Here is a 22667-nt window from a genome sequence, read left to right as displayed (position 1 = left end):
GCAGGCTCCAGGTCCTGCAGAGAACAGGCCATTGTACCTGATGGGCAAGAGCAGTGGGACTTCAGGGGCCACGGCCAGGGCTGGCAAGTCGGGGGAGCTTGTGAAGGGGAGGCCCGGGAACTCCCCTGGGCTTGCCAGCCACCTGGGGGCCTAGTGACTGGGCAGAGGTGCAGGGGGTGGCGCTCAGAGAGGCGAGTCCCTGGGTTAATCATCGCTGTAGCTCAGATAAGGCCCTGCCAGCTGGAAGTGGTCATTGCCACCAGTGGAGTTTGCGTGGCTGAAGAGGCAGGCAGGACAGGGTGCCCACAGGACGGGACCATGCCGGGCACGAAACGCTTTCAACATGTGATTGAGACCCCGGAGCCTGGCGAGTGGGAGGTGAGACCCCCTTCTCCATGTTGGCCTTCTCACTGACTCCGAGGATCACCTTTCATCTGGATTTCCCTCTACCCGAGGTTTTTGCTCAGTTCCTCTGCCCTCCTGTCTTCCTGTTTGATCTTTTTTCCTAGCAGGTGCAGAGGCCCAAGTGCAGACTAAGTTCCTGGCGTGTGTGTGTGTGTGTGTGTGTGTGCAGAATCCTAACACTGTGCCTGCCACCACTCCCACCTCCTGTTCAGCAGACTTTAACGTCTAGCCTCCATCTCTGTCTCCCCTTCCTCCTAGTTGTCTGGGTATGAGGCTGCTGTGCCAATCACAGAGAAGTCAAACCCACTGACCCGAGACCTGGACAAAGCAGATGCAGAGAGAATTGTTCAGTTGCTGGGGCAATGTGATGCTGAGATCTTCCAGGAGGAGGGGCAAGTCGTGCCCACGTACCAGGTGACCCAGACCCATCCCCTGTGAAAGGCAAATCAAGATGCCAACCCTAACCCTAAGCCCACCTCAACCTCTGCCCTCTCAGACCATTGCTCCTGATTTTGGAAGCCCTGAGAGCCCTCCCCACCCCCACCCGCTGTCCTCCTTCCCTTGGCTTCTGATTGCTACCTACCTGTCCCCCACAGCGACTGTACAGCGAGTCAGTTCTGACCACCATGGCACAAGTGGCTGGGAAAGTTCAGGAAGTGCTGAAGGTACCGTCCCTCCATCCACCTCCTGCCCCGTAACTTTCTCTCTCTGGGGGGAGCGATCTCCATCTCTCACTTTTATAGCTCTCAGTTGGCCCCCTCTGCCAGTCCTCCCTTTTGGATCCTTGTTGTCATCTTCTTAATCAGGAATGATTATAATAATAACCATTATCTCCATCATACACTAAAATAGGCAATGCGCGTTCATAGCCGTTACCTTCCCCGAACCTGCGGACTTGGCATTACTGCCTGTATTTTTTTTTTTTTTAATGAGAAAGACTTAGGAAGGATAATCACAGTAGCTTGCCCAAATACAATTAGCTAATAATTGATGGATGCTGCTGCTTTCATCATTTGTTTTTATTTAGACGACAAAGCTGTCTTCAGTCCTGTCTGGGATAAGTAAGGCTTTGAATAAGTAGCTAAGCTAAGTCAAACTGAGATTTCTTGCCTGAGTCGAGGGTTCTTTTTGCTGCACCAACAGCCTGTGTTCTGTTCAATTTTGCAATGAAAGGAAGGATAAGGAGACCTTCCAGTTCCTCTTCTGTTACTGACCCGGGGATGATTCCTTCCTTAGGAGCCTGACGGGGGGCTGGTGGTGCTGAGTGGAGGAGGCACTTCTGGCCGGATGGCGTTCCTCATGTCGGTGAGCGCCCCGGTGCCTGTTTTTCCTTCCTCCCCCTTCTGGGATGACTTTATGGGACTAGGAAGTTGATCATAGCAAGGCTTCCAGGTGCACCCCTCCCTCAACCTGGACTCCGGGACTGGCTCGCTCTCTCTAGTCTCCAAAAGCTGCATCTCCCCGCGGAGTCTCGTTTCTTCTCAGCCTCTCCCAGCCCTACCAGTCCATTGCCAATTCTCTAAATCTCATGGGCCCCCACTTAATCATCTCCAGATAGCATTTCTAAGTGCTGGACTGCAAGTAGGACTGGATGAAGACAGCCATTATGCAACCTATGCCTTCTAGGAGTTGAAACTCCACAACAATTGTTCCTTGGTGATCCTTACCTCTTCCCGGCCTCTGCCCTTTGACAGGTTTCCTTTAACCAGCTGATGAGAGGCCTCGGACAGAAACCTCTTTACACCTACCTCATTGCAGGAGGTGACAGGTGAGCGAGATGACCCAGGAGTATTTTATTTCACCAGAATAGTATTTTTTAGAAATTGAATTTGAACGTCTTCAATAAGAGTTCACATTCAGTTTACCCTGGTCCCCACCACTCCTTATTGCCTTACACTGGGCTCACTTCACACACTAATGTCGCCTGACTACTGCTTGTAGTTATTTGAATTTTTTTTTTTTGACTCTGTGGAGTATCTATCATGGTGACCAGCCATCAGTGGTTGCTTATTCAGTGATAGTTTTCCCTCATTCTCTTCTCTTGCCTGCCTGCCTCAAGAAACCATATGCTTCTCTTCCCAGCCAGTATCACTGACCTTGACTCTGTCCTCTTAGGTCTGTGGTGGCCTCTAGAGAGGGGACAGAAGACAGTGCTCTACATGGGATTGAGGAACTGAAGAAGGTCTGTGCTTCCCACCGATACTCAACCAGAGACCCCTAGCTGTTCCTCCTCACAGGACATAAAAACCCCGACATTCAGCCACAGCCTTTCCCTGCCCTGGTGCTGGCCCTGACGTCGGCACACAATGGGTGTGTGCCACCCGTCACCCGGCACTTCCTCCTCTCCTAGGTGGCTGCGGGGAAGAAGAGGGTGATCGTCATCGGCATTTCGGTGGGACTCTCTGTGAGTGTGCGGCAGATTGAGTGGATCTGTTTTACATGGAGGAACGGGGTGGGAAGGAAATGGCGTGGAAGCTGGACTGACATGGTGGAGCCAGGAAACAATGTCTGTGCATAGGAACTTGATTTTGGTTTCCCTGAGTTGGATCCGGTTTAATGAATGTGGGAAGTGGGGGAAGGGAACCTTTCTCAGGATAGCTGTGTATCAATCATCCACAACCAACATAGGTGGACCGACTAGTTCAGGGGTCAGCAAACCACACCGTCAGGTCAATCTTGCCAGCTTCCTGTTTTTGTAAATAAGACTTTATTGGAACATAGCCATTTGTGTTTCCATATGGCCTATGCCTCTTTCATAGCGCGACCTTAGAGTTGAACAGTTGGACAGAGATCACAGGGCCCACAAAGCCCAAAGCAAATTTACTCTCTAGGTCTTTGCAGAAAAATCTGGTCCCTGGACTAGTCCCTTGCTGCTGAAAGTGTGGTTGCCACGTTAGCACCACCAGCGGCCTCTGGAGCTTATTAGACATGTAGGATTTCAGGCCCCTCCCCAGGCCTGCTGAGTCTAAATCTGCATTTTTAACAAGATGCCCAGTGTTTGTTAAGCGCTGGACTAGACGAACCCAAGTGTTCTCTCAACTCTGCAGCTCTCTGATTCTGAGAATTCACCGAGCAAAAGCTAGATCCCAGCATTGTTAGCCGTCAAAGGGGCACATGAGGCGAACAGGGCATTGGCTTCAAGGAGCTTACAATTTACTCCTGTGGTTTTTCAGACTTTACCATGCAGAAGATTTCTTTGGAGAACTTATTAAAAACCGAGTAGCCTTGGCAAATTGGTATTTTTTTTTAAGATTTATTTATTTATTTGAAAGGTAGAGTTAGAGAGTCAGAGACAGAGACAGAGAGATCTTCCATCCACTGGTTCACACCCCGAATGGTTGCAATGGCTGGGCTGGGCCAGGATGAACCCAGAAGCTTCTTCCAGGTCTCCCCCTGAGTGCAGGGGCCCAAGAACTTGTGCCATCTTCTGCTGCTTTCCCAGGCAGATTAGCAAGGAGCTTGATCAGAAATAGAGCAACCGGGACTCGAACCGGTAGCTATATAGGATGCCGGAGCCACAGGCAGCGACTTTTCGTGCTATAGCACAGCGCTGGCCCCAGCAAACTTGTTACAAATGTGGACCCTGGGGCCAGTGCTGTGGTGTAGTGAGTAAAGACGATGCCTGCAGCCTTGGCATCCCATACGGGTGGCGGTTCGAGTCCCGGCTGCTCCACTTCCGACCCAGCTCCCTGCTAAAGTGCCTGGGAAGGCAGCAGAGGATGGCCCAAGTGCTTGGACCTCTGCACCTGGAAGAAGCTCCTGGCTTTGGCCTGGCCTAGTCCTGGTTGTTTCAGCCATTTGGTGAGTGAACCACTGGATGGAAGATACCTCTCTCTCTCTCTCTCTCTCTCTCTCTCTCTCTCCCCATGCCTTTCACATAAATAATAAATAAATCTAAAACAAAACAATGCGGTCCCTCCCTTTCAGATTCCGATCCAGTAGATCTTCATTGGCACTAGGGACCTGCGTTGCTAGCAGGATGTTGAAGGATTCTGATGCACGTAGCCTCAGGCAACATTCAAAGTACCACTTCTCCCCATCACCCCTCCTCTCTCCCTGCTATCAGGCTCCCTTTGTGGCAGGCCAGATGGACTACTGCATGGATAACACAGCTGTCTTCTTGCCAGTCCTGGTTGGTTTCAATCCAGTGAGCATGGCCAGGTGAGCCTTCTGTGTTGAAAGACGGTGAGTGGCCAACGCGGGGGCGGCTGGGGGAACATATCAAAGTCTACAGCACAGTCACAGAGGACAGATGAGTGTAGTCTTGCTCACCAAACCTGAGCAAACAGGGGCGCCCCTACGCTTAGGAGATTTTTGCTTCTTGGTTGGTTGGTGTATTTAGTGCATTTAGTTAGTCTCTCTGCTTCAGAAAGGACTGGAGGCAGCTCTACAAATGCTACATAACATGTAAGAGAGCATACATTCAAAACAGGGATTTAAGAGGCAAAGAAAAGAAGATCCGGAAGATAGAACAGGGTCAGGAAAAACGTGGACTCTACAGATCTGTGCTTTCATTCGGCGCGAGCTCCAAGCATTGTTTAGATTGGCGTTGGTGTGTGCCAGGAACTGCCGCCTTATTTTAGTCTCATTCCCTCTGTGCTTCCTCCTGACTGGTCCCCTTCCCAAGAGCCCTGTGCCAACAAATCGCCTCCCTCTTTTCTCTTTCTTTCTTTCTTTCTTTCTTTCTTTCTTTCTTTCTTTCTTTCTTTTTTAAGATTTCATTTATTTATTTGAAAGTCAGAGTTACACAGAGAGAGGAGAGGCAGAGAGAGAGAGAGGTCTTCCATCTGTTGGTTCACTCCCCAATTGGCAGCAACAGCCGGAGCTACGCCAATCCGAAGTCAGGAGCCAGGAGCTTCTTCTGGGTCTCCCACGTGGGTACAGGGCCCCCAGGACTTAGGCCATCTTCTACTGCTCTCCCAGGCCATAGCAGAGAGCTGGATTGGAAGAGGAGCAGCCGGGACTAGAACCGGTGCCCATGTGGGATGCCAGTGCCTCAGGCCAGGGTGTTAACCTGCTGCGCCACAGCACCAGCCCTTTTCTCTGTTTCAATGGCTACTTTGTCTGATCTTAGAGAAAGTCAGTGTGTTAAACCAGCCGCGCTCAGATGTGGTTCTGTGCCTGAGCTGCCCTGGGGAGTGTTAAAAAATTTTTTAAGAAATAAAATCCTGAGTCCCTTATATAAGAGGTCTGCTTTTGTAAGTTTGGGGTAAGGCCCAGAAATACCTATTTTTTTTTTTTTTTTGAAAGCCTCCCTGGGGATTCTGTTAAATAAAGCACTGGAGTGGGCCACCTCCTGAAACCAGGTGGCCTGTGCCTGGAGGGGTGGCAGCTGAGGCTTGTCACTTTACAGCAGCTGTGACTCTTTCCCGGTGGTCCTGGGGAGGGAGAGCAGCTGGATTCTTTCTCAGATGCTAGGGCTGGGCTTGTAGTTTCATTCATAACAAGGTGTAAAGGATGACCCTTTCCGTGGAGGACTCTTCCCCAAAAATATATCTGCTGCAGTGGATGCTAATTTCAGGCCCTGTGACTAAGGGAAGTGAAGAGCTTCAAACAAAGTAGGCGTGGAGATCTTCCAGTTGTTCCTTAAATCAGTGACTCTTAAACTTGGCTGATCATCAGAGTCATCTGGGAGGCTTTTAAAAATACAGATGGGGGGGGGGGGGAGCTGTGCTCCAGAACTGCCGAACCCGGATCTCAGGTGCATGTCCCACCCCCCAAATGCGTGGTTATTAATAAATAAGAGTCTCCAGGTGATTCGGATGCCTAGGCTAGCTGGGGGATCTTGATTTTTCAACCGTACAACAGGGACACTGTCTGCTCTTTATTAGGTCTCTAAGAAGTTTTAAAATAGTTTAAGGACAGAGGGCCGGCGCCGTGGCTCACTAGGCTAATCCTCCGCCTAGCGGCGCCGGCACACCGGGTTCTAGTCCCGGTCGGGGTGCCGGATTCTGTCCCGGTGGCCCCTCTTCCAGGCCAGCTCTCTGCTGTGGCCAGGGAGTGCAGTGGAGGATGGCCCAGGTGCTTGGGCCCTGCACCCCATGGGAGACCAGGAAAAGCACCTGGCTCCTGGCTCCTGCCATCGGATCAGCGCGGTGCGCCGGCTGCAGCGCGCCGGCCGCGGCGGCCATTGGAGGGTGAACCAACGGCAAAAGGAAGACCTTTCTCTCTGTCTCTCTCTCTCACTGTCCACTCTGCCTGTCAAAAAAAAATAAAATAAAATAAAATAAAATAAAAATAGTTTAAGGACAAATGATAGGAACTGCGTCACACAAGGGGTAGGAAATAGGTGAGATTTGTCAGCCTTAGAAGCAATACAGAAAAAATGTAAAAATTATTAAAGAAGGGATGGAAGCTTGGCAGGCCTGGGGTGAGAAGGAAAAGTTGGGGTACCAAGGACAGTGGTAACTCTGGGGTATACTGTAAGGGGTGATTCACAAATGATCCCCTCACAAAGCCATCATAAATCAACCACAGAAGATCCTCATTCTTTCAGATTCTGTGATTTGTAACTAAGCAGATAACAGGCTCATGGACACTCTGCTTTGTTCCTGATGAACTCATTCAAGGACTGTTCGCCAACCCTGAGGGGCTACAGACCTTACAGCTTTGTTCCCTGGCTGGGAACTGCATCTCTCTCACAGATTCTCTCTTTGGAGGGGCTTCCAGGAACGGGAAAGGCTTCTGATGGACCCTAAGATGGAAAATAAGGGGGCAGTTTTGATAATCAGATGACAGGCGTTCATTCCTTCAGGGTTCTACAGAACACAAGGCTCATGTGGCCACAGCAGCAGGACTTATGCAGAACCAGGATACTAGAAGGCTCTGATCCCAGGCTGGAGCTTTAAACTTGAGCATTGGCTTTGCTCTGGGCTTCAGTTGCTGAAAGTTTCACTTACCTCTGTCCTCGGGGTTCAGGGACATGGTGCCCCATGTGTGCACACCTCTGTGAAGTCTTTGACTTCTGACTCCAAACCCAATGTGGTCTAAGATCCCAGCTGCTCGTTGAAGCCCTTCCTTTAGATACTCATGGACAATCCTTCCATCTCTGTGTCTCTCCGGATCCCAGAAATGACCCCATTGAAGATTGGAGTTCAACATTCCGACAAATCGCAGAACGGATGCAGAAAATGCAGGAGAGACAGGAAGCTTTTGTGCTCAACCCTGCGGTTGGGGTAGGGCCTCGTTCTTCTTTTCCTATGTGCCCTCCCCTCTCCCCTGAAATTGAGAATGGCTTGCTATTTGCTTGGACCTCTGGTTTTGGGCTGTATAACATCTTCTCTAAATTCTGGAGGCATAATGTGTCTGCTAACGCTATCAATCACATCCTGATTTCTTGTTTTCCACCGTGTGATGTTTGCCTTCCTGCTGACCCTGGCTCTCAAATCAGCACTCGTTAAACACTTCAGTAGCTGCTATTTAAAGGCTCTCTTTTCCATCTGTGTAGAGACACCATTGAATAGCTGTTGTGATGTCTCATTCTGCCTTTGTGTATTTAAATTTCAAATATGAACTTTAAAAAAATATGGTGCAGTTTCATCCTTCTGCCTTTTGAAGTTCTTTCCAAAACTGGGTGTGCTTTTCTTTTTCTTTTTTTCTTTTTTTTTTTTTTTAAGATTTATTTATTTAGAAAGAGTTGCAGAGAGAGAGAGAGAGAGAGAGAGAGAGAGACAGAGAGAAAGAGAGCTTCCATCCACTGATTTACTCCCCAGATGGACACAACAGCTAGCACTGGGCCAGGCTGAAGCTGGTAACCAGGATCCAGGGGCTTCTTCTGTAGGTGGCAGGGGCCCAGGTACTTGGGCATCCTCTGCTGCTTATCCCATGCCATTAGCAGGAAGCTGGATCGGAAGTGGAGAAGCTGGGGCGTGAACTAGTGCCCATGTGGGATGCTGGCACTGTAGACCACAGCTTTACCCTCTACGCCACAATGCCAGCCCCCGTATCAGAGTCTTTACCTACTATGCCACAATGCTGACCCCTGGGTGCGCCTTTTTAGCTTCTAATGCTGCTATTCCTCTGCTCTCCTCTGGGTGGTAGCTCCATCTCACTGGAACCATCTCCCCTGACTTTGGCCTTGTGAGGGCCTTCACCAAATCGCTGCCTTTGCCTCCCTCTCCTGGTGGTGGCACGTCTGACATTTCCCTAGAGCCTCCTTTTGTGTGACAGGAAGTCAGAACCTCATGTTATGCCAGAGGTTTGCACCTGCAGCTTCCAGAGCCTTCCTGTTCTTCTCTCCTCTGTGGAATTGTTGACCTTCAATCTTATTTTCTCCATCACTGCTTTGCTTGTTTTAGCCTATGTTTGATTGACACATAATTATACATATTTACAGGGTAAAGTGTGACATTTTAGTGCATGTTTGTGTCACTTAATGACCAGATTAATTAGTGTATTCTTCATCTCAAATATTTATCATGTCTTTGTAGTGAGAACATTCGAGATCCTCTCTTCCAGCTATTTTGATATATACAGCACACCATTCTTAGCTATAGGCACCCTGCTGTGCAATGGACCATTTAACTGCAGTAGAACAATTAACTATTTAACTGTGACATTGCACCCTTTGACCTCTCCCATTCCCCTCTCCCCTTCTCCTCCCCAGCCTCCTCCCCACCCTTCTGTGAGATCGATTTCTTTAGAGTCCACCTATGGGTGAAATCACGGAGCATTTCTCTTTCAGTGTCCGTCTTATTTCAGCCAACATAATGCTCATCTATGTCGTTGTGAATGACAGGATTCCTACTGTTTTATGGCTGAGTAATATTTCATTTTGTAAGTACACCGCCTATTCTCCACCCACTCAGCTGTTGACAGGCACTGAGGTCGATTCTACATCTTGGTATCGTGGAAAGTGCTGCCATAGACGTAGGAGGAGAGATTCAGCCACTGGGCTTGGCATCCTCCTTGCTGGCATCTCTTTGCCTGTTTGATGTGTTGTGTTATGTATTTGGACCATTGCAACAGCCACTTCACTGCTCTGTCCAAAGCACGTACCATGTGGTCTTTGGATTGACCCATGACAAAGAATGGTGGAAGGGGGTGGCACAGAAAGAAAAGCATTCTCTGAAAAAAACCCTTGACATGGTCAACAAGAGATCCAATCCTGTGACTTCCTCCCCAGAGTCCTGAGTGGGCCGTAGGGGTCATCAGAAGTGGCCCCTTTTCTCTTCTCTTCCTCTTAGTGAAGCCCTCCTTGGCCTGCCTCACGGCACACTGGGAGCCACCAGGACTGTCGAGAGGTCACTAAACACGGGTCCTTAACCATAGGCTCCAGCGTCTTCCTTCCCCTCACCTTCCCTCTTGGCTGTCATTGCCTCCTCAGCCTGAGGGTCTCAGTGGTTCCTCCCGGATGAAAGGCGGAAGTGCCACCAAGGTCCTGTTGGAAACCCTGTTATTAGCAGCGCACAAGACGGTGGACCGGGGCATTGCAGCCTCTCCGAAGTAAGGAGGGGCTGGACAGGAGAGAGATCAGTCAGGCAGGGGAAGGGGTGGTGTGCACGGGGGACTGGCAAGTCCAGAGCTGTGAAGTGGGCTGGTGGCAGCCAGACTGCCGCCCCGCCACCTGCCCCAGGAAGGGAGCTGGCAAGTGGATGCTGCTGTTCCCACCACGTGCTTGTGGAATCTGGCGTGTTTCCGGTGGACTCTGGATTCCTCAGGGCCAGGCCTAATCCCTGAGCCTGCCTGGGGTCTCCAAGGCCAGCCTGGCTTCTGCAGGCCCTTGACTGGGGACAACCCGGGCCATGTAGGGTAGAGCTCGTCCTGCTGTGGGCCTCCTCTCTTCCCCAGGTTTCCTGCCTCGCTTCCAGACTGTTCCTTTTCTTCCTCTTCAACTCTCAGGCCCCACCCTCTTCCCAATGCCTCCCCAGTGCTCTTATCCCTCTTCCTGTTCTTTAGTTTTCTGCCCACTGAAGTCCTCTCTGCTCCTCCCGAACACAGTCTGCGCTGCTCTCTGTGCACCCAGCAGGACCAGCGGACTTAGGTTTTAAGGGGTGGGGTGGGGTTGGAGGGTTCTGAGGCTCTCTGAGAGGGCGCCGGACCCTCCCTGGCAGCTGGTGGCCTTTTTCCCAGATGCCTCCTGGAAATCCTGCGGACATTTGAGCGGGCTCATCAGGTCACCTACAGCCAAAGCCCCAAGATTGCCGCCCTGATGAAGCAAGTCAGCAGCAGGTGTGTAGATGTGTGTGTGGCCCGGGTGGGGGTCACCCTGAGGGCAGGGGCCTTGCCTGAGACATGGTCAGGTGGTGAGGACGATGCATCTGCGCGGGGCGGGCCATGGCAGGCTTCTTGTTTGTTTACTACCACTGTGCTCTTCCAAGTGCCTCTCTGACCTCTTCACTGTGGTCTCTCCTGTGCTGGCCCCCGACTCCTCTCAGCCTGAAGAAGAAAGGCCGTGTGCACTTGGTTGGCTGGCAGACCCTGGGCATCATTGCCATCATGGACGGAGTAGAGTGCATCCACACCTTTGGCGCTGGTGGGGACCTCGGTCCAGACGTCTTTCCTGATTCCTCCTGATCCCAACCAAGCTGGCCACTGGCCAGACACTGTCCTACCAAACCCTGGGGGTTCCTCTATGCCCAGCCTGCCCTATTTTAAAAAGCATTACGGTCAAATGCTTCTTCCATCAAGCCCCAGCTCAGTGTTTGATTACTTAACTCCTACTCCTGTGCTTTGCTCTGGTCTCCCTCATGGGTTACTCCTCATCCTCTGCTCCACCTGCCGCCTTCCCCTCCCAGCCCCATGGACACCCCCACGGTCTAGAACCTCCCTTTCCTGCGACACCCACCGCTTCTATCTCCCTGTCCTTAAATTTCCCAGATTTCCGAGATATCCGTGGCTTTCTCATGGGTGATCACAGTGACATGTTTAACCAGAAAGCTGAACTCACCAACCAGGTCAGAGGAAGACGGGACCTGGGGCAGTTGTGAAGGTCATCGGTGTGCAGAGGGTGGGAGGGAAGGAGAAGAGAATTGGGGGGGGGCACATTGGGAGAGATGGCCCAGAGAAGGGGTTGTGAGCGAGAGGTCAGGAGTTCTGGGGCAGCACAGGAAGTGTAGAAAGCTGTGTTCACCCCCAAGCCTGGCTCCACACCATTGACTTCCCACCTCCTCTTGCGCAATATACTTTGCTTGTGGGAGCCTCAGGTTTCCATCTGTGTCAGCTGCCCTCCAGGGTCCTCCTGCATCTTCAAGTCTGTGTTCCACTGTGCTTTCCCGGAAGGACTTTCCCATCTTCTCCTGCCCCAGGGCCCCCAGTTCACCTTCTCCCAGGAGGACTTCCAGACGTCCATCCTGCCCTCCCTGACGGAAATCGACACTGTGGTCTTCATCTTCACTCTGGATGGTGAGGGGGATGATGGGAGTGGTGGGTTGGGAGGGCGGAGGTGGTAGGGAGCTCAGAGGAGCTGTGGATTCTCTGAGTTCACGGGAGGAATGGGATGAGAGGCCTGAATGGACCCTAGGGTAGCGGGAATCAGAGCAGCCCAGCAGCCGTTCGACTCTGATGCCTTCCCGGCCTCCTAGACAACCTCGCGGAGGTGCAGACGCTGGTGGAGCAGGTGAAAGAGAAGACCAGCAACATCCAGGCCCTGGCGCACAGCACTGTGGGGCAGTCCCTGCCGGTGAGGGTCCCGCCTTGAGGAGGGGGCTCTGGGTGGCCTCCCTGGAAAGACCTCTCCTGCTCACCTCCCTTTCTCTTCAGAGCCCCCTGAAGAAGCTCTTTCCTTCCATCATCAGCATCACATGGCCCCTGCTCTTCTTCGAGTATGAAGGGAACTTCGTCCAGGTATGGGGGATGACAAGGCAATCCCTTCAGTGAGGGGCTCTTCTGAAGCTTACGTCTCCCCACAAAGCCAACTGGGCAAGTGCTTGAGTTACCAGACTACTAGTTAGAGCTTCCAAGGCAACGAGCTGCTGAGTTCACTTCTCTCTAGGAATATGCTAAAGGCATAGTATAGGCCACTGGACAGAAATCTCCTTTGTCCTTTGGAACAGGTTGATTGTCAATACCATAGTTATCGTCATTATCCAAAAGCCATTAAGGCATATTTTGGCAAGTTATAATCTGTTTATATCACTGCAGATCATGTTTAGCCTGTATGTGCTAATCAAATTATAATCTAGTATAAGCACTAATAATAAACTTAGAAGTAATCATCAGTTTCTATGCACATTGCAATTTAGTTTGGAGTTGGCATGAAGAGATCTAGATGCCAATTGCTGTGTGGGCCATAAAAGACAGCAATTTTACATCTTTTTTTTTTAAAGTCTATCTATCTATCACCTGTTTATTTATTTGAGAGTCAGAGCAATTTATTTATTTGAAAGTCAGAGTGACAGCGAGAGAGAGAGAATCTTCCATTTGCTGGTTCATTCTCCAAATGGTTGCAACAACCAGGTCAGGGCCAGGCAGAAGCCAGGAGCCAGGAATTCCCTCTGGGTCTCCCACCTTTGTAGCAAGGGCTCAAGTACAAGGTCTATCTTCTGTTACCTCCCTAGACATATTAGCAGGAAGCTGGATTGTTAGCAGAGCAACCAGGACTCAAGCTGGCACTCCAATATGGGATGCTGGCTTTGCAAGTGGCAGCTTAAACACTGAGCCACAACGCTAGCCCCCTGGGTTTCCGTTTTCTTCACACACCGCCAGCGCAGCCATCACAGAGCAGAACCTGGGCCCCAAAGGGAAAGATGCAGTCTCTTACCCATTGTTCAGAGCAGCTCCTTTAGCAACCCTCTAGGCAAGCATGCTGCCTTACCTGCTGTTGGAACTCCTATGGCAGCCTGTATCCTAGGCAGGGGATCCTCTTTCCTTCCAATGTGTATGTTTGTCTTCCTTCCAAACAGTGCTCATTTGTCACATCTCTACTGCATGCTCTGCATGTCCAGTGTCTCCTTTGAGATCTCCCATCTTCTAAGACGTCTTCTGTAATTGAGCTCACGTCACCTTAGCTGCTCAGTTGTTATATTCTTCTCCACACTGGGATAGCTCCTCGTACTTTACAAAGTATCTCATATACCTTATCTCCGTTCTCAGAACAGTCAGCTAAAGAATGTCTATTTAATATTGCCATTTCATGGTTGAAACCAAGAGATTGTGATCATGGCTATATAGCTAAAGTAGGAGTCAGGATTTGAACTCAAGACTTGTGACTCTAAATCTGTGGTTTATTCACCATATAAAAATTTCAGTTGTATGTAAGAACCAGACCTTCCCTCCCTTCCTTCCTTCCTTCCTTCCTTCCTTCCTTCAACAAACATCATATGCCAGGTACTATTCCAGGGATAAGGAAAATAGTAGAGAATGGTATTTGTGATCTTTTAAGTAATTGTAGCTTAAAAGAAAAAGCTTATGATAGCAATATACTTTCATCCACTGGTTCACTCTCCAAATGGCTGCAACGACCGGAGCTGGGCCAATCTGAAGCCAGGAGCCGGGAGCTTCTTCTTGGTCTCCCATGTGGGTGCAAGGGCTCAAGCACTTGGCCCATCTGCTGCTGCTTTCCCAGTTGCATTAGTAGGGAGCTGGATCAGAAGTGGAGCAGCTGGACACAGACCAGGGCCCATATGGGATGCTGGTGTCACAGGTGGTAACTTAACCCATAATGCTACAACACAGGCCCCCATGTACTGCTTTAGTAAGTCTTCTGGGTATATTCACTCATTCTTTTTGGAAGGTATTTATTTATTTATTAGTCTTACTGATTTGTAAGAAGGGGTATTTATAGACAGTAGCCTTTTTTGTTGTTCTAGATTTTTTTCTGTTTATTATATTTTTATAATTGTGATGCAGAGACATTTAAATTTTTATGTAGTCAAATCTACCAATCTTTTCCTTTGTGAATTTTGTCTTTTGCTTGGTGCTGGCTTTATTCCTTTAACTGGATTGTAACTGTTTGAAATAGGAGACATCCATTAGGGCTGGTAGATCTTTAGCTGTAGAAATATTTTTGATACAAACTGCCCCCACATCCTTATTCTGAAAAATTTCAAACCTACAGAGAAATTGCAAGAATAGTACAATGAGCACCCATATGCTTTTCTCTAAATTCAACAATCATTAACATTTTCCGCATTTGTTTCACCTCTTCTTTCCTCTGAATCATTTGAAAGATAATTAGAGCTATCACGACACTTCACACTAATTACTTTGGCATGTGTCCCCTAAGAACAAGGGCATCTGTTTACATACGTATGGTATAATTATCCACTCAGGAAAATAGCAATTAATAAAAATACTACTGTCTAATATCCAGATCATATTCAAACTGCCCTCCATTCTCCCATATTGTTTTTATTTTTCTGGATCCAGGACCCAATCAAAGATAACTCATTGCATTTAGTTATCAGGTCTCTGTGGTTTCCTTTAATCTAGCTGAGTTCCTCGGCCTTCTTTCTTTCTTTCTTTGTCTTCGGTGACATTGACGTTTAAGACGTCTAGGCCATTGTCTTCCAGAATGTGCCTCACTTTGGATTGGCCTGGTTGCTTCTGCCTTATGTTTGGGGCCCATTTTTTGGCGTGAGTACTGCAAAAGGGAGGTGGTGTCCTCATCAGGGCATCACCGCAGCAGGTGCCTGATGCAGCCTGTCACTCTGCTGGTGACACCGGGTTTGATCGCTGGAAAGAAGTGCCTGCCTGCATTCTTTGTGTCCTGTCCCTCAGCGTCATCTCGGCGTCCACCATGATCCTTGGCTGAGTCAGCTTACGACTGGGGTGGCTTTGCTATTTCTATCCCTTCTGTCTACGTTATAGCTTGTATTCTTCTGTCCAGCAAAACTTTCTCTTCTCCCTCCTAGCCATTTCTGTTTATTTGCTTAGTGTTTGTATAGATTCATGAGTGTGATGTTGTTAAATGTGTTTTAATCCATTTTTCATTACTCATGCATTTTAATGCTCAAAATGATTCTTGTGATTTATTCACATCAGTATTTGAATCCTCTGCTATATTTCTTTTTGTGAAAAAAAAAAGAAGAAAGGAAATCCACTTATTTTTAAGCAAAGGATAGAATCCTTTTGTATCTTATAGGTTTTGTGTAACAAGATAGTCCAAAAATCATGCCACTGCTGTTTATTGGTCTCTTTCTTATTATTATTTACATTGCTGTGTGTACAGTACACTATTTCACCCAGTTAATATTATATGGAGGAACCCAAAAACACGGTCACAGATTCAACTGTCCTTTCTCTGGTCCAGCCCTGGAATCGCAATCCTTCCAGGGACTCCTCATTCTTCCTGGGTTCTATTGTTAAAACTCTGGTTGCTGGGTATGTTCACACTGCTGCTGGTATGTCTTTGCCTCTAATCTCTATCAGTACAAAGAACAAGGGCACGTGTGTGTGTGTGCTATATATATGCACATACATATTCTGACTTTTCTTCCTCTTTTCCTTTAGCAAGAACATTGATTTACAACATCATCACATATTTATTCAGTCCTAAAATATACACTAAACAGTTGTAGAGTTGCTACCCTAATACCACCTATCACCTACAAAAGTTACCAAAAAATGTTCAAGATTTCTTTGCAGTTCTTTTTGTTTTATGATCATATCCCACTAAAGGTATATAATCAGAGTGAAGTATTGACGAATAATTTGAATTGATTCTTTTTTCTCTGTAGTGATGTTATCAATGTAATAAACAGTTAGGTTCACTGTTTTCTTTTTAAAAAATTATTTATCTTTTGAAAGAGAGAGCGATAGGAAGAGAGAAAGAGAAAGATCTTCTGTCTGCTGGTTCACTCCCCCAGATGATTGCAGTGGCTGGGGCTGGCCCAGGCTGAAGCCAGGAGCCCAGAGTATCATCCGGGTCTCCCACATGGGTGGCAGAGGCCTTGAGCCATTAAGCAACAGCTTGGGAATGACTGCGCCCCATATTGGAATCCTTAGGTTCGAGTCCCAGCCACGGTCCCCATTTCAGCTTCCTGCTAATGTACACCCTGTGAGGCAGTGGGTGATGGCTCAAGTACTTGAGTCCTACACCCAATCAAGTTCTGAGCTCTTAGCTTCCGCATGGCCCAGCCCCAGCTGTTGCAGGCATTTGGAGAATGAATCAGTGGGTGGGAGCTCGCTCTCTCTCTCTCTCTCTCTCTCTCTCTGCTTCTCAAGTAAAATTAATTAATTAAAACATGCTCACACATAGGTGAAGGCTCCGGGTTTGCATGGGACAGTCCTGGTTTGCACTTACCGTCTCCAACAATTAGACCTTTAGTTGGTCAAACAAATCATTTTGGTCCCTTGTTTTCGACTGTTGATTTCCTATCAGATAATAGGGCCCTATCCAACCTGCTTTCTCACTTCCTCTAATTTTCAACACTCTTGTGTCTTCCCTTTTTAGAAGTTCCAGCGTGAGCTTAGCACCAAATGGGTGCTGAATACGGTGAGTACAGGGGCCCACGTGCTTCTTGGGAAGATCCTACAAAACCACATGCTGGAAATCCGCATTAGCAACTCCAAGCTCTTCTGGCGGGCCCTGGCCATGCTGCAGGTAGGGCCGTGAGTGGGAGGGGCTGGGTGGGTCTGGCCTCAATGTCCAGGTTGTCACAGGAGGGTGCTTTGCAGAGCTGTGGAGATACGTAGGGTAAGGGCTGACTTTTCTCCTGAGTTCTTCTCATGCTTCTGTTAGGTGCATCTTTTCCTTTAAGAAATTTTTGTAGAACTATAAACAATAGGAAGGATTCTTTTAGTTCCAAGTGTGCGACAGAAACTAGGTTCATACTGGTTCACGCTAACCAAGGCAAATGCCCCAGAGCAGCTGGATTCAGGTACTCTACTGATGAGCTCCAGAACCTTCGGGCCTTAGCTCTGCCTTCCTCTGGGTTTCACTCATTCTCGGGTAGGTTTTCTCCATTAAGTGGCCAATCGGCCATCTGTAGTGCCAGACTGACGTCTAACCAACTTAGCAACCTTAGTGGGCAGAAAGTGGATTTGTCTACAAGATTCTCACAAATGCCAGGGGCAAGGCTCTCACTGGTTTGGCTTGGGTCACATGCACAACCCGGAACCAACTGCTGAGCTCAAGGGGAAAGAGCACTGTATCCACACTTGTCTATGTACTTTCAAGATAGTAGTGTAGGAAGGGCTGGGAGGTGAGCCTCAGTCTAGCATCATGGCCTGAGCACGCAGAGCGATGGTTCCCCAGAGGAAAACCAAGGTGTTGATGCCAGAAGGAGGAGGAATGGATGCTGAGCGGATAGCGTGACAGATGGCCATGAAAATATGGCTGCCAGATTTAGCAAAGTAAAATGCAGGACACTCAGTTAAATTTGCATTTCAGATAAATAAGGAATAATTTTTAGCGTAAAATGTCCTATGCAATATTTGGCACATATATAATTTTTTTCATTATTTATCTGAAATTCAAATGTTACAGGATGTCCTATGGTTTTAGTGCTAAATGCAGTGAAAGGAATAAGTCAGTGAGCATCTAGTAAGCACGCCAGGTCCCTAAGACAATCTATGGTCATCACTGAAGTCCAGAGGAACTCCAGAAGAGGTGGAGGTGGAGTCCGTACACACTACAGCAAACAGAGGCTCCACGGAAGAGGTGATATTTGCGCTAGGCCTGCTGGTTAGGAACTTGGGTAGATGCAGGAATGAAAGGAACACTGACCAGAGTGGGGAGGGGTTAGAGGGGAGCAGAAGGTTAGAGCCAGACAGGAATCTGAACTTGCCAGTGCTTTCCAAAACATGGCCACCAGCCATACGCCATTACTGAACCTCAAAATGTGGCTAGTGTGGCTGAGAAACTGAATTTTAGTTTTATTTAAAAATTAAAGCAGTTTTTTTTTCATTAAATGCAACTTTATTGTTTCGGTAGGACTACGTTTCACTTTTTAATTTGAGCACCCAAATCAAGGTATTCCATGATTGTAAAATACACACCAGATTTCAAAGACTTATTGCAAAAATATTGTAAAATACCTCATAACTTTTAATATTGCTTACATGTTGAAATACTTTATATATCTCATTAAATTATTAAAAATGAATTTTCCTATTCTTTATATTTTTTATTTTAATTCTATTTGAAAGGCAGAGACAGAGAAACAGACAGACAGACAGAAAGAGATCTTCCATCTACTAGCTCTTTCCCCAAATGCCCACAGCAAACAAGATTGGGCCAGGATGAAGCCTGGAGCTAGGAACTCAATCCAACTCTCCCATGTGGTCGTCAGGGACCTAAGTACTTGCGCCATCACCTGCTGTTTCCCAGGGTACACACCGGCAGGAAGCTGGACTTGGAAGCACAGCCTGAAGGTTGACATGGGATGCAGCCATCCCAAGCAACATCTTAACTGCTGCACCAAATGCTACGTCCTATCTCTTTTCTAATGTATCTATTAGAAAACTGAAAATTACACATGTGGCTTGCAGTATATTTCTACTGGACAGTGCTGAGCTAGATAGAGGGACAGGCAGTGACAAAACGGAAGCAGTATCTGCAAATGAACAGTCTTGGCAGCAGGGTGCAGAATGCTTTAATTAAGGAGAAAACTAGAGGGAGGGCGTACATTTTAAGATTAGCAACCTATGATGTTGGTGGGACACAGCTGAGAATTTGTCCAATCTGCCATTAGTTCTGCAGTTTAACCCAGCCAGTCAAGGCCCACCGCCTATTTTTTTTTTTTTAAGATTTATTTATTTTACTTGAAAGTCAGAGTTACATATAGAGAGAAGGAGAGGGAGAGAGAGAGAGAGGGAGAAAGAGAGAGGAAGTCTTCCATCCACTGGTTCACTCCCCAACTGGCTGCAATGGCCGGAGCTGGGCCCATCCAAAGCCAGGAGCCAGGAGCTTCTTCCAGGTTTACCACATGGGTGCAAGGGCCCAAGGGCTTGGGCCATCCTCCACTGCTTTCCCAGGCCATAGCAGAGAGCAAGCTGGATAGGAAGTGGAGCAGCCAGGGCTGGAACCAGTGCCCATATGGGATGCTGGCACTGTAGGCGGCAGCTTACACCACATCCACCACCTATTTTAACTCCATTTTCCCCATCCCCGGGAATTATGGGACTGTCTATGTTCCTTCTTCAGTATCCCAGCCTCCCACCTTCCCAGTTCTTCCTTGACCTCACTCAGTTCTGGCTTTCTCGCCTGGAACTGACCTTACTACTTGTTCCACAGCGGTTCTCTGGACAGTCCAAGGCGCGATGCATTGAAAGCCTACTCCAGGCGATTCACTTTCCTCAGCCGTTGTCAGATGATATTCGCGCTGCTCCCATCTCCCGCCACATCGAGGTTGCACACTGCAAAGATCAGGTATCCTGCCCAAGGGCTGCTCTTTCAACACTTAGTGAGTACTTCAATGTGTCGGGAACTTTGCTTGACACTGGGTTTACAAAGTTCAGTGACATTCTGTCCACCAGGAGCTCCTCATTTATGTGACAGTGACAAACGGTCACAGAGTTGTGAAAAAGGTACTACAGAGGCATAGGAAAGGGTCTTCTGTTCTGCCTAAGAGGAGCGTCAGAAGGGGGGGGGGGGGTGTGTGTTTGGACTGGGTTTTTAAGGAAGAATAGGAGTTTTTTGGTTCCTCCCTGCTGTTGACCCACTGCATTACCAGTTGCTAGTCTTCTTTTATTTTTAAAATATTAATTAATTATTTGAAAGACAGAGTTACAGAAAGAGAAGGAGAGGCAGAGAGAGAGAGAGAGAGAGATATCTTCCAACTGCTGGTTCCCTCTCCAAATGGCTGCAACAGCCAGGCTGAAGCCAGGAGCTGGGAGCTTCATCTGGGTTTCCCACGTGGGTGCAGGGGTCCAAGTACCTGGACCGTCCTGCGCTGCTTTCCCAGGCGCATTAGCAGGGAGCTGGATCAGAAGCCGAGCAGCCGGCACTGGAACCAGTGCCCATATGGGATACCTACATCACAGATGGCAGCTTAACCTGCTATGCCACAACTCTGGCCCCCACCACTTTGTAGTCTTGGTGTCTTTCTATTCTTGCATCCACCCTGGTGGATCCTGACTCCCACTCTGAGTGCTTGAACTCCTCCAGGGTTCTGCTTCACATGACCTCACTGTCTCAGCCTGCAGTTCTTCTCGCCTCTTGCCCACAGGTGATTCCCGTAGCCTTGCTGAGCCTCCTCTTCCGGTGCTCGATCCCTGAGGCTCAGGCGCACCTGGCTGCAGCTTCTTCCGTCTGCGAGGCTGTCAGGAGCGCCCTCACCGGGCCCGGTCGGAAGCGCAGCGCGGACCCCCAGGAGCCTGCTGTGCAGTGAACTGACAGCCCAGCCAGCGGGGCCCAAGGGGACTTGTGCCAGCAGCACATGTGATGGGAGGAAGAAGTCCAGTTTCCAGGGGCACCTACAGCTCAACATGGGAAGAAAGAGTCTGACCATCCTGGAGGAGAAGTTCTTGTTCTTGACCCAGTGGTTTCCATGTTCACTGGCTTATTCTGATATCAAAAATAAAATCCAATGTCTTGTTTTGGAAAGTTAACCTTCCAAGGTCAGTAAACAGACTCAGTGGATGAGAAGTGGGACAGGATGGGTGGCATAGGTTGATCTCAACATCAGATTTCTTTAATTCTTACCCCATCCCTCTTTGTATGGCCCCTGATCAAACATGATTCTAGCATCACAGTATCCCCCATTTCCAACATACAGGCACGTGCATGTGCACATGGGCACACACTGCGATCACACAGACACAAATCAAGAAGAGGTGGGAACTTTAAGATAATTCCTAACATAAGACACCCAGGGAAAGGCAATCTTGATTCGACATGACAGAATCCTTATCACTAGGATAAGGATTCTACACCCAGATATTAGATTATGAAGTAGGGGTTGCATCCCCAGCCCCATGTGTGTAGGAGGAACACAAGGAGCTCTGGGGGTGCTGAACATCCTTTGGTGGCAAGAACCAACAAAGACTGGAAACTCTAGTCTGCACATTGTAGATCTCAAGGGTACCCTTGTTCACCCCAGATCCATGCCAGTCCTGCAATAACTGTGATGTATGGCTCTGATAGTAGAGAGATGGCTCCCTCTTGTGCCCAAGAAATATCCAGGTTACAGACACCCAGGAACACCATAACAAAACCTCTGTAAAGAAGGTCCCTGGAGCTTTTAGGTAGGAGGGTGGCTACTAAGGAGCCGGATGTAGGTTTTATGTGATGATCAACCTTTCAAAGGCAGCCATAAGGTCCCTTCTATACATCTGAGGGCCCCCAGCCTCTATCTGATTAGTGTTTTCCTTTCTACGTCTTTCCAGTGCAGCGTTATATCTCTAACCAAACACAGTTCCCACAGTGCCTTCTGAGTGTCACTCCTTTGTGTCTCACTGTCCACAAACACCTGTTCCTAACTCTACAACTCGACATGGCTAAAGTTAGGAAAGTTTCCTGCAAGGCCCTTTGCCTCTCTTTCCCCCACACTTCTCTCCAATGTGCTTTGATTGAGTAAATTCATCTCACACCTGGGCATCACAAGCAGGGCCAAGTCAGAGAAGAGACCCAGCTTTCTTTGGCTTAAGAGGGCAGAGAATCTTTCGATCCCGTTAATGATCTGAGTGGTGAGCAGCCCCACTCTTACCTGTGAATGGGGCATTCTCCAGTGCTGGATGAAGGAGGACCCTAGACAGTGAGAGTTCTTTTACTTGCCAAGTAATTGAATGGTAACATGTCAAGTGAATTCAATTCCTATATAGTTGGACATGATTTTCAGGGGTTATGAGAAAAGTAGAGTAATGCTCAGCCTTGTGGGACATTAGAGGCCAAACTGTGGTATTATGGAGGAGACACAGATGTCTGGATTTGATCCTCATCCCCCAGGAAGCCACAGATACATATGAGAAGTTCCAAAAGAAGAAGACAGAGTTGAAGTGGATGGGAAGAGCAGGGTAAGTACAGAGATCTGCCAAAATTGTTTTGGGAGATTACAAGGTAGACCAAGAATCAAGGAAAGTTTTGGGAGAAAGGAGATAAGGGAAGGGTGAAAGAACAGCCAAGCCGGCGCCGTGGCTCAATAGGCTAATCCTCCACCTTGCGGCGCCGGCACACCGGGTTCTAGTCCCGGTTGGGGCACCGGATTCTGTCCCGGTTGCCCCTCTTCCAGGCCAGCTCTCTGCTGTGGCCAGGGAGTGCAGTGGAGGATGGCCCAGGTGCTTGGGCCCTGCACCCCATGGGAGACCAGGAAAAGCACCTGGATCCTGGGTCCTGCCATCGGATCAGCGCGGTGCGCCGGCTGCAGCGGCGGCCATTGGAGGGTGATCCAACGGCAAAGGAAGACCTTTCTCTCTGTCTCTCTCTCTCACTGTCCACTCTG

The 22667-nt window shown here is 48.6% G+C and overlaps 1 protein-coding gene across 2 annotated transcripts; it reads left to right on the top strand.

The window, feature by feature from the left end:
* The first annotated feature begins 33 nt into the window (after positions 1-33).
* On the top strand, positions 34-20838 carry GCKR (glucokinase regulator). 2 transcript variants are annotated; one of them, XM_002709800.5, is made up of 19 exons: positions 46-378; positions 664-819; positions 1002-1070; positions 1642-1710; positions 2100-2173; positions 2521-2587; positions 2756-2809; positions 4472-4566; positions 7475-7580; positions 9731-9849; positions 10477-10575; positions 10782-10879; positions 11224-11300; positions 11652-11748; positions 11928-12025; positions 12106-12189; positions 16739-16888; positions 19523-19657; positions 20457-20838. In XM_002709800.5, exons 1-19 carry the CDS (start codon positions 319-321, stop codon positions 20616-20618), a joined length of 1869 nt encoding a protein of 622 aa, XP_002709846.1. In that variant the 5' UTR covers positions 46-318; the 3' UTR covers positions 20619-20838. The 2 variants fall into 2 exon arrangements, with proteins under 2 accessions (XP_051696004.1, XP_002709846.1); XM_051840044.2 differs by lacking the exons at positions 7475-7580; positions 9731-9849 and having other exon boundaries at positions 34-378.
* Positions 20839-22667: the final 1829 nt, after the last annotated feature.

This window comes from Oryctolagus cuniculus, chromosome 2 (assembly GCF_964237555.1).
Source record: "Oryctolagus cuniculus chromosome 2, mOryCun1.1, whole genome shotgun sequence".
In the NCBI taxonomy this organism is placed as follows: domain Eukaryota; kingdom Metazoa; phylum Chordata; class Mammalia; order Lagomorpha; family Leporidae; genus Oryctolagus; species Oryctolagus cuniculus.
This window is presented reverse-complemented; position numbering and strand designations above follow the sequence as displayed.

Excerpts from the sequence above, each read along its gene's own strand:
- GCKR (XM_002709800.5), top strand. The coding sequence starts at position 319 with ATGCCGGGCACGAAACGCTTTCAACATGTGATTGAGACCCCGGAGCCT. Across the intron at positions 10,880-11,223 it reads CATCCACACCTTTGGCGCTG|ATTTCCGAGATATCCGTGGC; the intron begins GTGGGGACCTCG and ends TAAATTTCCCAG. Across the intron at positions 12,026-12,105 it reads CTGTGGGGCAGTCCCTGCCG|AGCCCCCTGAAGAAGCTCTT; the intron begins GTGAGGGTCCCG and ends CTTTCTCTTCAG.